The 16,829-nt window shown below is 40.3% G+C and overlaps 1 protein-coding gene across 7 annotated transcripts in view; it reads right to left on the reverse strand.

Annotated features, from left to right (window-relative positions):
* The window catches only part of GTF2I (general transcription factor IIi), an 81,213-nt gene that overhangs the window by 34,304 nt on the left and 30,080 nt on the right, over positions 1-16,829 (reverse strand). For 4 of the 7 annotated variants that reach the window (XR_012665358.1, XR_007353155.2, XM_048823982.2 and 1 more), the window contains exons 9-12: positions 16,706-16,783; positions 4,871-4,930; positions 3,964-4,020; positions 966-1,028 (exon numbers count right to left, since the gene is read on the reverse strand). Coding sequence is in view for 2 of the 7 variants with exons in the window: in XM_048823982.2 (XP_048679939.2) it covers positions 966-1,028; positions 3,964-4,020; positions 4,871-4,930; positions 16,706-16,783 (258 nt within the window). In the remaining 5 variants the exon portion in view is untranslated. The remainder of the gene's footprint in view (positions 1-965; positions 1,029-3,963; positions 4,021-4,870; positions 4,931-16,705; positions 16,784-16,829) is intronic. The other 3 variants (XR_012665355.1, XR_012665357.1, XR_012665356.1) reach the window with 3 other exon arrangements.

Here is a 16,829-nt window from a genome sequence, read left to right on the forward strand (position 1 = left end):
AGAAAATGCAGTTAAGGAAAGCAATTGATGGTCTTTCTGCTCTGATGAAAGAGGTTTAGCACACCAATAAACAAATCCAAAACTATGCCAGAACTTGACTTTTTTTCTTCATGTTGTTATAAAAAAAATCCTTTCACCTTTGTAATATTTACAATCCTAGATAAGAGAACTCGATAATTAGAAAAAGAAAACTGAAGCCTGTCTCATGCTTGAGACAGCATTTTCCCCAGGATGTCTTGAGCGTATTCCATTTGGAAAGCACAGTGTATATTTTAATTTGTAGCCACTCGTTGTCTCTCTTTGGCTGTATGATAGGAGCCAACTTTTCAGTGTGTTTTTACTTGTATGGCAGAGGACTTCCAACCAGTCTTCTAGTACAAAAAAACCCCAACATTTAATTGCTTTAGTGTCACTACAGTACTTTCACTGCAGCTACATCACTGTACACACTTATTACAAATCAGAGGCCAAAACAGCTGTTATCTTGCCAATAGATTTTTAATCAGCATCAGACAATTAGTTTAAAGCTTCAGTTACAGTACTTGTACATGCAACCCACGAGTCCTTTCCACAAGCTTGTCTCAACTAGGAATTTGTACGTGTCTAAAATGTGTTAATAAAATGCCTTTTCTTTTTTTAAGAATGAATATGTTCTTCAGAGTCTTATATTTTACCTTACAATTAGAGTAATGAATATTTTGTACTATTAATGCTAGAAAAAAACAACAAGATTTAATCACTATGTTTTTGGTATGTTGTGTTTTTACTGAACTTCTTGGAGTAAGTGTGCTTAAGTGGTAGTTCTCATTTCAGACTCTAGTCAATGCTGACTGGTGATCAAATTTATTCTACTCTAGGCAGTGGGTGAAAGAAAACATCATGCATACTCAGCCAGACAATTGTGAAAGGCTTTTGTTACCAAGAGAACCCAAAAAGATTGGAACGCAGGAGTTGGAAAAACTAACCTTCAATGGTGACCTCAACTTCAGGGTCCTCACTTGTCTCAGAAGGGGCATGCTGAGAAGAATCTGAGAACAAAAACAGATCACAAAAGAACTTCAGAATGGCATATGCACTATAAAGTACTTTTACCCAAGCGTTCAGCAATTTAGCATTCACACTGCCACTTGTCACAGAAGCCTAATGGCATATTAATATGTTTGTTGCACACTGTGAATTAAAAAAACCCCAAGAACAGAGACACTTTACCACAGCCTTTAAGCATTTCTAGACAAAGGTAAGGAGGTAAGGATTATATTTGCTAAATTTCATATGCAGCAGTGTAGGAAATTTCTTATTCTTGGCTTAATAGGATTCATATAATCATAAATAATTCCTCATTGTCTTGAAGGATTACTTAAAAATGTAAACAAAGGCTTTGTGCCCTAATAGATTATATATTTTCTGTCGTCATTCATGGCAGACTTCCTCTGGTTGTGCTAAAATAATTTTCATTACAGATTACAATGTTAACAGTGCAAAATGATGGAGATGGGGGTCAAACTGACTTCAGTGGGGCAACATGCATCAGTATAGTGAACAGGATTTGCCTTAACAGTATAGAGTGGGGAAAAACATATACACTGGATAAAATTTTTTTTAAAAAGGAAGCTGATTCTTGTTTGAAACTGTTAAGATTTATGCAAATTCTCTAGTTAAAAGGCACTGTGTTTGTACACCTGGATGAACACTGTCTTTGAGATCTCTAAGCTAGAAGCATAGTAAATTGTTTTGTTCGATGGTCAGTAGGGAGCACTCTCCCTTCATCATTGCTTTTCACTTTATATCAGTCATCAGCAACAGCTACTGTAACACATTAAATAAAGCACATTTCACCTATGTCAAATCTATCACCTGGTTCAGAAAAACTGTATTACTCGTGAATTAAACGGAACGAGTGTAACACAGGTAACTGGTAAACTCAAAGCACAAAGAGGATTATGATGTCCTGGTCCTTTAGCCACAGAAGATCAGACAAGCAGTCCATCTAGTCCAGTATCCAGTGTCTGACATCCTTTAGAGGAACATGCACGAAGTCACATAGTGGACAGTTACGAAATAGTATGCCCAGAAGAGTACCGTAATTTCTTCTTAAACCATATCAGTGGTTGGCTTATTCCCTGAAGCAAGTCTTATCTAACTTGTAGATATTACCAGTATAAAAGAGAACTCTTTTTGACCTCTAAGCACCTCTTGACCTCAATGATAACTTTGTTGCAATAAGTTCCAGGTGTTCCATTGTGTGCGTATATAATTTTTTTTTTTAAATCATCTTTTCTATTTTAAATAGGTTACCATTCAGTTTCACTCACTGCCTCCCTCTACTTGTTTTCAAGGGTAAATTTAACTCTCATATACCAGGCATTTTTTAATATAGCATTAATTTTTTTGTCTCTTCAATATACTAATTAGTCCCAACCTTTTCAATCTCTCTTCATACAAACATCTCTCTAGCTCTGTAATGATTTTCGGCACCCCTCTAGATGTCTTCAGTATATGCTGTATCATCTTTTCCAAAACAGTAGGACAACTCAATACAATATTTTAGATGAAGGCATACTATCTTTTATATAACACTAGAATATTTTCACTACTATTTTGTCTACCATTCTTTATATGTCCTAACATGTTTATTTTACCCACGCTGCACATTTAAAGCAGGATAATGATGCGGCAAGTTCTTTCGGAGTGGTTTCAATCAATTTAGAGCTCAGTAATACATAGTTTAAATTATTCCCTCTGATGTGCAATTGCTATTGTGTTGTCCATTCACTAAACCTTGTCTGCCCTTAGTTTCCTTAATAGTTTCTCATAAGGAACTTTGTCAAAGGCTTTTCGAAAATCCAATCATCAACTGATTCTTCTCCCTTAGGCACTAATTTGTGGGCACATAAATAATTTTAATAGATTACAGATGCAGGATTTTCCTTCATATAAACCATCCTAGCTTGTCCATATCGTATGTCAATCTAGCCATTTCTTTTACTCCTTTTAAATCACAAAAAAAATGTCCTAGCAGTAAAGTAAGGCTTAACTTAATTGCTTGTAATTTTCTGAATTGCCCCAGCATCTTTTTTTAAACATACTAACTTAACTTGAAGCATGGATAGGTTTTGAGTTCTTAGCAAAAAAGGGTGCAACTTTCAATTCAATAGTTCTCATTTAACAAAAGAGAAAACAGATTTAAGAACGACATGGAAATAGAGCTCAGGTTTAAACTAGTAGAGGCCTAAATCAGGCATTCTTAGTGGAGGGTCTGTGGTTGTGGAGTTCAGTACTGCCAAAGATAAGGCTGAGCCTCCGTCTTATCCCTTTCAGGTTGCCCTGTAACACTCATTTCTTTCTTCTAGTTCTCTCTTAACAATTAAGTGTCAAAGTGGTCATGACACTTGCTTGGGGAAGCAATGCACCCAGATTATTTCCTCCTAGGCACATGGTTTTATTAATGCAGATCGGAAGAGCAGAGAACTTTATTCTTTTTTGAGGGACCTAATGCACTTCTAAATTTACGCAATGCCATCTACACACTATGTGATAGGCACCTTTGAAAGTCAAATAGTAAGGATTGTAACAGTGAGTACTGTTGCCATCATAACTTGCCCACAAAACCCATGAGTTTATGATTTGGGATGGAATAAAACTGGTTGGAGGATCATATTTCTGAATTCATGTAATAGTTTTTAGATATTATGGTGATGGGCACCTGACAAATGCAATTAATAATTTAAAAGAATGATCACTCCCATCACAATAAGTCATTCACGGTCGGGGGGGGGGGGGGGGGCCGGGGGGGGAGAAGAAACAACAAAACCAGCCATCCATTCACAAGGAGAATGGTTGAGGAGATAATCTACAGTTTCAATGTACTGAAGTTTCATTGTTTTCAAATATTTATTTAAAAAATGAAATTCTCTTTTCAATGCTGTTAATTCATGTTTATGAAAAAAGTTTCATATCTCTAACCTTCTACCGGTATTTCCACATCTGTTCCTTCACTGCAATCGGAACCCTGGTGGCTTCCTTAGATAAATATAAAGTAAAATATACCATAATAAAAATACAGAGTAACCTGTGCTAACATTAAATATTCAAAATAAGTATTTTAATAAGGCAAGTTCAAAACTATAAATATCTAAAATCCACATGAACTGAAAAAATGCATCTCAATTTCTGAATCTGAAAAATTCATTAAAGCAAAAGCAGTCTGACCTTTATACAGAAGTGTCTTTCTTGAGGTGCAAATTAGCTTTTTCTAATGTTTGTAAATGGGCATAATACACACACACACACCAACTGCTGATTTTGTGGGGGTGGGGGAGTTTAGGCAACACAATTTCACCAGATTTTCAAATTCTGCGAAAAACATCTTCCCTAACCAACCACAAACACTTTTCCCATTAAACTGCTTCCCCCCCATGCTTTCTTCCCCACTCCAACGTCCTAACCCATAATACTTTTAAAAAGAATCAAGTTTGAAATGTGGCATGCAAAGAGGGTTATTAAAATGTTTATTAATAGCATAATTTTACACACCAAACTGCAATGGAAACAAGGCTTAATTTTTCAAGAATTGCTAGTAATTTTTGATGCCTCAGAATTGGTCTTAAAAGGGCCCGATGTTAAGAGAGTAGATTAAGAAGGCAGAGCACCTCTGAAAAAGACAGGGTCCCCTTTTATTGTATTTTAAATTCGGCACCCAAAAATTCTAGCACACAAAAACACTTGTCCCTTTTGAAAATTTAGATATGAGATCTTACTTGTCTCATACCAAACACAGAACTCCAGCATCTTGAGAATCAGCACTCAGACATCCAAATACCAACACTGCTGCAAGAAAATGTTGCTGAGCGATACAGAATTGAAAAAATACCTGTGTACTTCTTTGCAAGAGCAATTTTTTCATCAATTTCTGAAGTTTCTGAAGGGCCTGCTTTGGAGACACAAATGTAAGTCTTTAAAAATCTATTTCACAGTAAAATTCACTTTTTCAGCCACTAAATTCATGTGTTAAACCAGCTCCTTTTATTAAGTATACCAATGAAGTACATTTGGTTTCCATAGTTTAAAAAACTATCACAACAACATTATGATTGGGAAACAGTCAATTCAATGAGTGTATGAAAGACTATACTCAGAAGAGAAAAATCTCTTGGAATTATATTAAAACAATTACGATTACTTACTGGTATCTTTTAGTGGTTTGGGATAGTTTCACTTAACGTGACTGGGCAAACTATATTTTCAAAAAGGTTTAAAATTACCACGACGAAGTGAGGGATTGGTGGGTGTGTGATTTTTACACTCTTTATCATCTCTTAGCATCAAGACACTTTCTGATTACACAAGTATGTAGCTCTTGCCTGGAAATAGGCGAGGACTTCACCAATTTACATGGGTAATGAAAAGACACAATACAGCTGCTACCACTTCACATGCATAAGAACCGCTGGCTACAACAGATTTGGCTAGAGGCAGTGAAACTACTCAAGCATTAATAAGAATTCATTTGGAGATTAAGTAATGACCAAGTAAAACAGAAAAAAGGCAGTGTCCAGTCCCAGGTTTCTTAAATCTATGTGACATAATTGCTATCAGTGACTCATTTGTCAATTACTACTATTCTGGTATTACATGCAAACTGATGGGGTCCCATCCCAGCTCCAAATAAGAGCTACATACGCATTACAGAGTAAAAGTCATTCCCCTTCCGGAGTCTGGTTTATTACCAAAACGATAATTTCAAAATAACTCTATATGAACTCAAACTCAATCCTCTTTCTAGGATTCCTTTCCTCAAGACCTGTCTTGTCACAGGCCCTGGATCCCTGTGCCAGAGGGATACTCCCACTTCATTTATATTATATTCATGGTGAAATCTTATGAGCCATTCCTGGCCTAAAGATGCAGCAACAACTGACCTGTAGATCCCTCCTGGATTCCCACACCTGCTAATAAGGTGGGACATTTAGGGCATACCTACACTTACAAGGGATTGACGGTGTGCCAATCGATCCACCAGGGGTCGATTTAGCGGGTCTAGTAAAGACCTGCTAAATCGACCGCAGATCGATTTCCCTTCAACTCCAGAACTCCACCGGAATGAGAAGCATAAGGTAAGTCGATGGGAGAGTTTCTCCCCATTGACCCAGTGAGGTGTAGACACTGCCAAAGGTCGACCTAAGCTACGTAGACTATTTTGGAGTTGCATGACTTAGATCAACTAAGCCCCATAGGGTAGACCTGCCCTAAGAGAGAGGAGAAGTCACAAAAGTAACAGGACACAACATGGGTGAAGTAATATCTTTTATTGGATCAACTTCTGTTGGTGAGAGAGACAAGCTTTCAAGCCACACAAAGCTCTTCTTCAGGTCTGGGAAAGGTATTTTGAGTGTCTCAGTTAAATGCAAGGTGGAACAGATTGTTTAGCATAAGTAGTTAGCACATATTATAAAAAGAAAAGGAGGACTTGTGGCACCTTAGAGACTAGCAAATGTATTTCAGCATAAGCTTTCGTGAGCTACAGCTCACTTCATCGGATACATTCAGAGGAAAATACAGTGGGGAGATTTATATACACAGAGAACATGAAACAATGGGTGTTACCATACACACAAATGAGAGGTTTCAGAGTAGCAGCCATGTTAGTCTGTATTCGCAAAAAGAAAAGGAGTACTTGTGGCACCTTAGAGAAATCTGTTAGTCTCTAAGGTGCCACAAGTACTCCTTTTCTTTTTACTGTAATGAGAGTGATCAGGTAAGGTGAGATATTACCAGCAGGAGAGCGGGGGGTGGGGGGAGGAGGAGGAACAACCTTTTGTAGTGATAATCAAGGTGGGCCATTTCTAGCAGTGGACAAGAACGTCTGAGGAACAGCGGAGGGTGGGCGGAATAAACATGGGGAAATAGTTTTACTTTGTGTAATGACACATCCACTCCCAGTCTTTATTCAAGCCTAAGTTAATTGTATCCAATTTGCAAATTAATTCCAATTCAGCAGTCTCTCACTGGAGTCTGTTTTTGAAGTTCTTTTGTTGAAGAATTGCCACTTTTAGGTCTGTAATCGAGTGACCAAAGAGATTGAAGTGTTCTCCGACTGGTTTTTGAATGTTATAATTCTTGAAGTCTGATTTGTGTCCATTTATTCTTTTACGTAGAGACTGTCCAGTGTGGCCAATGTACATGGCAGAGGGGCATTGCTGGCACATGATGGCATATATCACATTGGTAGATGTGCAGGTGAACGAGCCTCTGATAGTGTGGCTGATGTGATTAGTCCCTATGATGGTGTCCCCTGAATAGATATGTGGACACAGTTGGCAACGGGCTTTGTTACAAGGATAAGTTCCTGGGTTAGTGGTTCTGTTGTGTGGTGTGTGGTTGCTGGTGAGTATTTGCTTCAGGTTGCGGGGCTGTCTGTAAGCAAGGACTGGCCTGTCTCCCAAGATCTGTGAGAGTGATGGATCGTCCTTCAGGATAGGTTGTAGATCCTTGATGATGCGTTGGAGAGGTTTTAGTTGGGGGCTGAAGGTGATGGCTAGTGGCGTTCTGTTATTTTCTTTGTTGGGCCTATCCTGTAGTAGGTGACTTCTGGGTACTCTTCTGGCTCTGTCAACCTGTTTCTTCACTTCAGCAGGTGGGTAACTGTAGTTGTAAGAATGCTTGGGAGAGATCTTGTAGGTGTTTGTCTCTGTCTGAGGGGTTGGAGCAAATGCGGTTGTATTGTAGAGCTTGGCTGTAGACAATGGATCGTGTGGTGTGGTCTGGGTGAAAGCTGGCAAAGCCTCCAACCCCTTTTCACCCCCCTGAGCGCTGCAAGTTTCAGCACTGTAAGTGGCAGTGTAGACAAGCTCATAGAGGAATCATTTTGTGAAAAGCTTCAATACAGAAATAACCCCCCCTCCGACCCACACTGGAACCCATACAGGGTATTAAACAACTACAATTCATACTCAAGGGGACCCCATCCTGAAAGAAATCTTTCCTGAACCCCCTCTTCTGGGCTTTAAACAACTTCTGAACCTCTCCAAGCTTATCAGAAGCAAGCTCCCCAGACCCAGGACACACCAACTCCAAGTGGCATCAGACCCTGCCAGAACAACAGATGCAAAACCTGTAGACATAGCTCCACTGATAGAATGATCAAACCCCACCCCCCACCCCTTTCAAGATCCAGAAGTACTACAATGCCTATCACAAGATGTGGTGTACTTCATCCAGTGCACTAAATACCCCTATAGCATTTAGTAGCAACTATGTGGGTGAAACTAGACAATCACTACACTCTCGAATGAACTCACACAGGACAATGATAAAAGACAAAAACACCACAACACTTGTGGGTGAACAGTTTTCACAAAAAGAAAAGGACGACATGTGGCACCTTAGAAACTAACAAATTTATTTAAGCATAAGCTGTAGCTCACAAAAGCTTATGCTCAAATAAATTTGTTAGTCTTTAAGGTGCCACAAGTCCTCCTTTTCTTTCTGTGGATACAGACTAACACGGCTGCTACTCTGAAACTTTTCACAGTGATCACTCTATATCTGACTTATCAGATCTCATCCTCAAAGGAAACCTGTACAACATTTTCAAAAACAAGCCTGGGAGCTTAAATTCATCTCTGCTAGACACTAGAAATCATGGACTGAATAGACACACTGGATTACTGATTTAGTACAACAATCTATAACCCAACTACTCAACCCTATGCCCTCCCCCACTGCTTCCTCCCGCCCCCACTTCTGCCTTCCTTTCCTCCCTATGATTGAAGGGGTGTTAACAGGCCACTTCATCTAAAATGGTCCCTTGATATGCATATTAACTACTTATGCTAAACCATCGGTTCCACTTGTATTTAGCTGACATTTCCCAGACTTGAAGAAGAGCTCTGTGAAAGCTCGAAAGCTTGACTCTCACCAATAGAAGATAGTCCAATAAAAAAATATCAGAGACACAAGGTGGGTAAGGTAATATCCTGGGATCAACATGGCTAAAACAACACTGTATACAACAAAAAGAAAAGGAGTACTTGTGGCACCTTAGAGACTAACCAATTTATTTGAGCATGAGCTTTCGTGAGCCACAGCTCACTTCATCAGATGTTTACCGTGGAAACTGCAGCAGACTTTATATACACACAGAAATCATGAAACAATACCTCCTCCCACCCCACTGTCCTGCTGGTAATAGCTTATCTAAAGTGATCAACAGGTGGGCCATTTCCAGCACAAATCCAGGTTTTCTCACCCTCCACCCCCCCACACAAATTCACTCTCCTGCTGGTGCTAGCCCATCCAAAGTGACAACTCTTTACATAATCAAGTCGGGCTATTTCCTGCATAGATCAAGGTTTTCTCACATCCCCCCCACCCCCATACACACACAAACTCACTCTCCTGCTGGTAATAGCTCATCTAAACTGACCACTCTCCAGGTTTAAATCCAAGTTAAACCAGAACATCTGGGGGGGGGGGTAGGAAAAAACAAGAGGAAACAGGCTACCTTGCATAATGACTTAGCCACTCCCAGTCTCTATTTAAGCCTAAATTAATAGTATCCAATTTGCAAATGAATTCCAATTCAGCAGTTTCTCGCTGGAGTCTGGATTTGAAGTTTTTTTGTTTTAAGATAGCGACTTTCATGTCTGTGATTGCGTGACCAGAGAGATTGAAGTGTTCTCCGACTGGTTTATGAATGTTATAATTCTTGACATCTGATTTGTGTCCATTTATTCTTTTACGTAGAGACTGTCCAGTTTGACCAATGTACATGGCAGAGGGGCATTGCTGGCACATGATGGCATATATCACATTGGTGGATGTGCAGGTGAACGAGCCTCTGATAGTGTGGCTGATGTTATTAGGCCCTGTGATGGTGTCCCCTGAATAGATATGTGGGCACAATTGGCAACGGGCTTTGTTGCAAGGATAAGTTCCTGGGTTAGTGGTTCTGTTGTGTGGTATGTGGTTGTTGGTGAGTATTTGCTTCAGGTTGCGGGGCTGTCTGTAGGCAAGGACTGGCCTGTCTCCCAAGACTTGTGAGAGTGTTGGGTCATCCTTTAGGATAGGTTGTAGATCCTTAATAATGCGTTGGAGGGGTTTTAGTTGGGGGCTGAAGGTGACCGCTAGTGGCGTTCTGTTATTTTCTTTGTTAGGCCTGTCCTGTAGTAGGTAACTTCTGGGAACTCTTCTGGCTCTATCAATCTGTTTCTTTACTTCTGCAGGTGGGTATTGTAGTTGTAAGAAAGCTTGACAGAGATCTTGTAGGTGTTTGTCTCTGTCTGAGGGGTTGGAGCAAATGCGGTTGTATCGCAGAGCTTGGCTGTAGACGATGGATCGTGTGGTGTGGTCAGGGTGAAAGCTGGAGGCATGCAGGTAGGAATAGCGGTCAGTAGGTTTCCGGTATAGGGTGGTGTTTATGTGGCCATTGTTTATTAGCACTGTAGTGTCCAGGAAGTGGATCTCTTGTGTGGACTGGACCAGGCTGAGGTTGGTGGTGGGATGGAAATTGTTGAAATCATGGTGGAATTCCTCAAGGGCTTCTTTTCCATGGGTCCAGATGATGAAGATGTCATCAATATAGCGCAAGTAGAGTAGGGGCTTTAGGGGACGAGAGCTGAGGAAGCGTTGTTCTAAATCAGCCATAAAAATGTTGGCATACTGTGGGGCCATGCGGGTACCCATAGCAGTGCCGCTGATCTGAAGGTATACATTGTCCCCAAATGTGAAATAGTTATGGGTAAGGACAAAGTCACAAAGTTCAGCCACCAGGTTAGCCGTGACATTATCGGGGATAGTGTTCTTGACGGCCTGTAGTCCATCTTTGTGTGGAATGTTGGTGTAGAGGGCTTCTACATCCATAGTAGCCAGGATGGTGTTATCAGGAAGATCACCGATGGATTGAAGTTTCCTCAGGAAGTCAGTGGTGTCTCGAAGGTAGCTGGGAGTGCTGGTAGCGTAGGGCCTGAGGAGGGAGTCTACATAGCCAGACAATCCTGCTGTCAGGGTGCCAATGCCTGAGATGATAGTTGGAGAGATGATGCCTGAGAGTATAGTTGGATAGGTTAACAATATTGCTAGGTGGGGTGAGGGAACCATTGCTGTGGCCCCTTGTAGCATGTAGTAGTTTAGAAAGTTTAGTGTCTTTTTTCTTTTGTAGAGAAGCAAAGTGTGCGTTGTAAATGGCTTGTCTAGTTTTAGTAAAATCCATGCTACAAGGGGCCACAGCAATGGTTCCCTCACCCCACCTAGCAATATTGTTAACCTATCCAACTATACTCTCAGCCCAGCAGAAGCAGCTGTTCTATCTCGGGGCCTCTCCTTCTGCCCCTCCACCCCCACGAACATGATACAGTTCTGTGGTGACCTAGAATCCTATTTTCGACGTCTCCGTCTCAAGGAATATTTCCAAAATACCTCTGAACAACATACTAATCCACAGAGGTCTCCCTGCCAACACTACAGAAAGAGGGATTCTAGATGGACTCCTCCTGAAGGTCGAAACAGCAGACTGGACTTCTACATAGAGTGCTTCCGCCGTCGTGCACGGGCTGAAATTGTGGAAAAGCAGCATCACTTGCCCCATAACCTCAGCCATGCGGAACGCAATGCCATCCACAGCCTCAGAAACAACTCTGACATCATAATCAAAAAGGCTGACAAAGGAGGTGCTGTTGTCATCATGAATAGGTCGGAATATGAACAAGAGGCTGCTCGGCAGCTCTCCAACACGAGTTTCTACAAGCCATTACCCTATGATCCCACTGAGAGTTACCAAAAGCAACTACAGCATTTGCTCAAGAAACTTCCTGAAAAAGCACAAGATCAAATCCGCACAGACACACCCCTGGAACCCCGACCTGGGATATTCTATCTACTACCCAAGATCCATAAACCTGGAAATCCTGGGCGCCCCATCATCTCAGGCATTGGCACCCTGACAGCAGGATTGTCTGGCTATGTAGACTCCCTCCTCAGGCCCTACGCTACCAGCACTCCCAGCTACCTTCGAGACACCACTGACTTCCTGAGGAAACTTCAATCCATCGGTGATCTTCCTGATAACACCATCCTGGCTACTATGGATGTAGAAGCCCTCTACACCAACATTCCACACAAAGATGGACTACAGGCCGTCAAGAACACTATCCCCGATAATGTCACGGCTAACCTGGTGGCTGAACTTTGTGACTTTGTCCTTACCCATAACTATTTCACATTTGGGGACAATGTATACCTTCAGATCAGCGGCACTGCTATGGGTACCCGCATGGCCCCACAGTATGCCAACATTTTTATGGCTGATTTAGAACAACGCTTCCTCAGCTCTCGTCCCCTAAAGCCCCTACTCTACTTGCGCTATATTGATGACATCTTCATCATCTGGACCCATGGAAAAGAAGCCCTTGAGGAATTCCACCATGATTTCAACAATTTCCATCCCACCACCAACCTCAGCCTGGTCCAGTCCACACAAGAGATCCACTTCCTGGACACTACAGTGCTAATAAACAATGGCCACATAAACACCACCCTATACCGGAAACCTACTGACCGCTATTCCTACCTGCATGCCTCCAGCTTTCACCCTGACCACACCACACGATCCATCGTCTACAGCCAAGCTCTGCGATACAACCGCATTTGCTCCAACCCCTCAGACAGAGACAAACACCTACAAGATCTCTGTCAAGCTTTCTTACAACTACAATACCCACCTGCAGAAGTAAAGAAACAGATTGATAGAGCCAGAAGAGTTCCCAGAAGTTACCTACTACAGGACAGGCCTAACAAAGAAAATAACAGAACGCCACTAGCGGTCACCTTCAGCCCCCAACTAAAACCCCTCCAACGCATTATTAAGGATCTACAACCTATCCTAAAGGATGACCCAACACTCTCACAAGTCTTGGGAGACAGGCCAGTCCTTGCCTACAGACAGCCCCGCAACCTGAAGCAAATACTCACCAACAACCACATACCACACAACAGAACCACTAACCCAGGAACTTATCCTTGCAACAAAGCCCGTTGCCAATTGTGCCCACATATCTATTCAGGGGACACCATCACAGGGCCTAATAACATCAGCCACACTATCAGAGGCTCGTTCACCTGCACATCCACCAATGTGATATATGCCATCATGTGCCAGCAATGCCCCTCTGCCATGTACATTGGTCAAACTGGACAGTCTCTACGTAAAAGAATAAATGGACACAAATCAGATGTCAAGAATTATAACATTCATAAACCAGTCGGAGAACACTTCAATCTCTCTGGTCACGCAATCACAGACATGAAAGTCGCTATCTTAAAACAAAAAAACTTCAAATCCAGACTCCAGCGAGAAACTGCTGAATTGGAATTCATTTGCAAATTGGATACTATTAATTTAGGCTTAAATAGAGACTGGGAGTGGCTAAGTCATTATGCAAGGTAGCCTGTTTCCTCTTGTTTTTTCCTACCCCCCCCCCCAGATGTTCTGGTTTAACTTGGATTTAAACCTGGAGAGTGGTCAGTTTAGATGAGCTATTACCAGCAGGAGAGTGAGTTTGTGTGTGTATGGGGGTGGGGGGGATGTGAGAAAACCTTGATCTATGCAGGAAATAGCCCGACTTGATTATGTAAAGAGTTGTCACTTTGGATGGGCTAGCACCAGCAGGAGAGTGAATTTGTGTGGGGGGGTGGAGGGTGAGAAAACCTGGATTTGTGCTGGAAATGGCCCACCTGTTGATCACTTTAGATAAGCTATTACCAGCAGGACAGTGGGGTGGGAGGAGGTATTGTTTCATGATTTCTGTGTGTATATAAAGTCTGCTGCAGTTTCCACGGTAAACATCTGATGAAGTGAGCTGTGGCTCACGAAAGCTCATGCTCAAATAAATTGGTTAGTCTCTAAGGTGCCACAAGTACTCCTTTTCTTTTTGCGAATACAGACTAACACGGCTGTTCCTCTGAAACCTGTATACAACAGTGGAAGAACTTTTGATGAGTCACTTATGCTTTGAAATGGCCTGTATCCATTTATCTGCATTGTGCCAGTTAATTATATCTGATGGCCATTTAATTTCTATATTAAGTGTTTTGTCACAGTGTGGTTTGTTATTTACCTTTCTGTATGAATTCCTGCTTTTTCTATAATAGTTTTTAAGATGGATTCTATTAAATGCATTCCCAGTGACTGGGTCTTGTACCACTGAAGGTCAAGTTGTTGCAAACTGGATTTACAATTTTTAGCAAGATAAAATGAGACACTTCCTTCTCGCATTCTGGATGATCTCCACTGGAGAAAAAATATCTGTAGTTAGAACTGGACATCTTTCTGTATTTTTACGGTGAGTGTAACCTTTTGAATTTATCAGTCTAAAGTCAAGAGGGTCATTCTTCTTCTAGCTTCAGTTGGATGTCTCCCCATTTTAGTTGCCACATTTCATCATTCCCTCGAATTCCGAAACACATTATTATTATTATTATTATTATTCAGCCACTTTGTGTTTTGAAGGGAATTGGCACTGTGTGGTCCAAGCTGATTTGTCAGGTATAACTGGTTTACAAGCTCATTGGTCATTTTGTCAGATGCATTTTGTTTGCAGCCTTTTCCCTTTGTTTTCAGTTCTCTTTGTTTTAATTTCAAGGCATCTCTGGTATCTTCGAAGACTGCATTAGTTAGGCTGGTGGGATAATTGGCTTGTTTGAAGTAACCTTCAGTACTTTGGAATACTGATTGCAGAGTGAGGAATTCATAGTCAGTTATTTTTATGTAAAAACAAACTTTTCCATCACTTACTTTTCACCAGACAAACAATATTGCTGAAGATATACACAAACCTTTAGGGTGCAAGGCTTTTTTGCTCTGTTTGGGCAGTTGCTTTAGTTCTTTTGCTTAGTTCCTAGCAGAGAGTTAGTGAATATATGGTTTTTCCCTAACTCATGCAAACATACTGCATCACTATGTGTTGCTATGTATGGAAGGAGACTGGGGTAGTGGTGAAGTCTGTTTCAATACTGATTGTTAAAAATATAATCAGATTACATTTTATACTAAGGTCTAAATTTCCCTCCCGAGATGCATGCATACATCTCCCAGGGAAGCCAATGAGAGTTGTACATCATACAGAGGGCACAATTTGGTTCTAAAAAATAACGACTGATTACTTTTGTCAAAATCTGGATCTGATTCTTGTTTGTTTTATAGCAGCACCTAGAGTCCTTGGCTCCATTGTGCTGGGCACTGTATAAACATATCAAAGACAGTCCCTACTCCATAGATTTTACATCTAAATTCTGAGCATGTGCAGTAATATCATGGTTCCCAGGCTGAGACTAATATGCAAGATTTAAGCCCCATAGGCACAAGCTGGACAAAGCTGTAAACAGCTAAAAAAGATCCTTAGATTTATACGTAGGTCGAAATATCCTGAATAATTTTTTTCCTCCCATCAAAAAGTAGCCTCCTTTTCCAAAATTTGAAAAGTTTTAGCAAAAACTTTGATATATTTGAAGTTTTCTCTTTTTCAGAAATCTAACAGAAACCTTAACACAAATATTCTTGCATGACTTTGTTCTGCAAAATGTTTAGTCTTGGAATAAGCAGGTTTTTTTTAATCAGTAAAATGTCAATAAACATTGATTTCACTGATTTCACACCCAAAGCAATGAAAAAATATTTCCATCAATGATACTCAAAGTTTACAGACAGGCAAAGAAAGAAAAATACTGCTTGAGAACTTGAGTTTGATTTAAGGTTATTTACCTATATATTTTGACATATGATATTGACAATTTGTGTTTTATTGGTTATGAAGCTTTAACTTTTTGAATCTCAATATCTACCATCATTAAGTAATTACTGTCTAAGCCCCCATAATCTCCCACAACTGAAAATTTTAATCTTTCACACTAACTTTTACCAGAAATGGGAAAAAAAAGAAATATTACCTTACCCACCTTGTCTCTCTAATATCTTGTGATGGACACAGCTATAACACTGCATACATCAATATTATAGGTTAAAATTATAAAAAATAAAAATTGAATTCTACCATGCCTAAAAATGATTTTTGTTTGTTGGGGTTTTTTTAATTTGTTTTTGTTCTTGCCAATCCTGATCGGTCAGCTGCTTCACATGGTGGATTTTTTTCACAAATCAGAAAAATGTAAAAAATATTTGAAAATTCAGAAAACAAAATCAAAATTGGATCACTACAAACAGCAATCAATGAAAAATGCTGTCAGATTTACTGACATTTTTGCAATTAAAAAAATTTAACCAGTTTTAGGCAATTAAATTTTTATGGTAGATGAAGCTTTAAGCCAGACAGCCTTTAGCACACTGCGTAGTAAAAAGGTGACAAAAAGTTGTCACTGAGGTTACATTTGCAAGCCTGTCACCAAAGCAAAACATATTCTAGCGTTCTTCCACAATTCTACCAGCTCAATGTAGTTATTTAATACTAGCTTACTTTCAGTGATCTATAATGTCATTTACCTGCCGAGGGGAGGGGGGATTCTGTTGCAGTAGCTGTATGCCTATTTCCTTCATTAAGAGTTACTTAAATGGCTACAAGCATGGAGGTTTTGTATTAGAACAAATAAGTCTAGTTTAGCTACGCAACTACAATGTGTCTAAAGACAGGAAAAAACAGCAGTTGTCACACTTAGATATACCATCTTATGAGACAAAATATATGCAAGCTAATATTACCTGGAATATTATACTGATAGTAATCAGGATCCTCTGATTCCTCTTTTACTGTTACTGTTGCCATCTCTAGTGAAATTCCTGCAGAAGCAATGGAAAAGTCACCCAGTCACATATGCAGACACAT

This window comes from Caretta caretta, chromosome 17 (assembly GCF_965140235.1).
Source record: "Caretta caretta isolate rCarCar2 chromosome 17, rCarCar1.hap1, whole genome shotgun sequence".
Taxonomy (NCBI): domain Eukaryota; kingdom Metazoa; phylum Chordata; order Testudines; family Cheloniidae; genus Caretta; species Caretta caretta.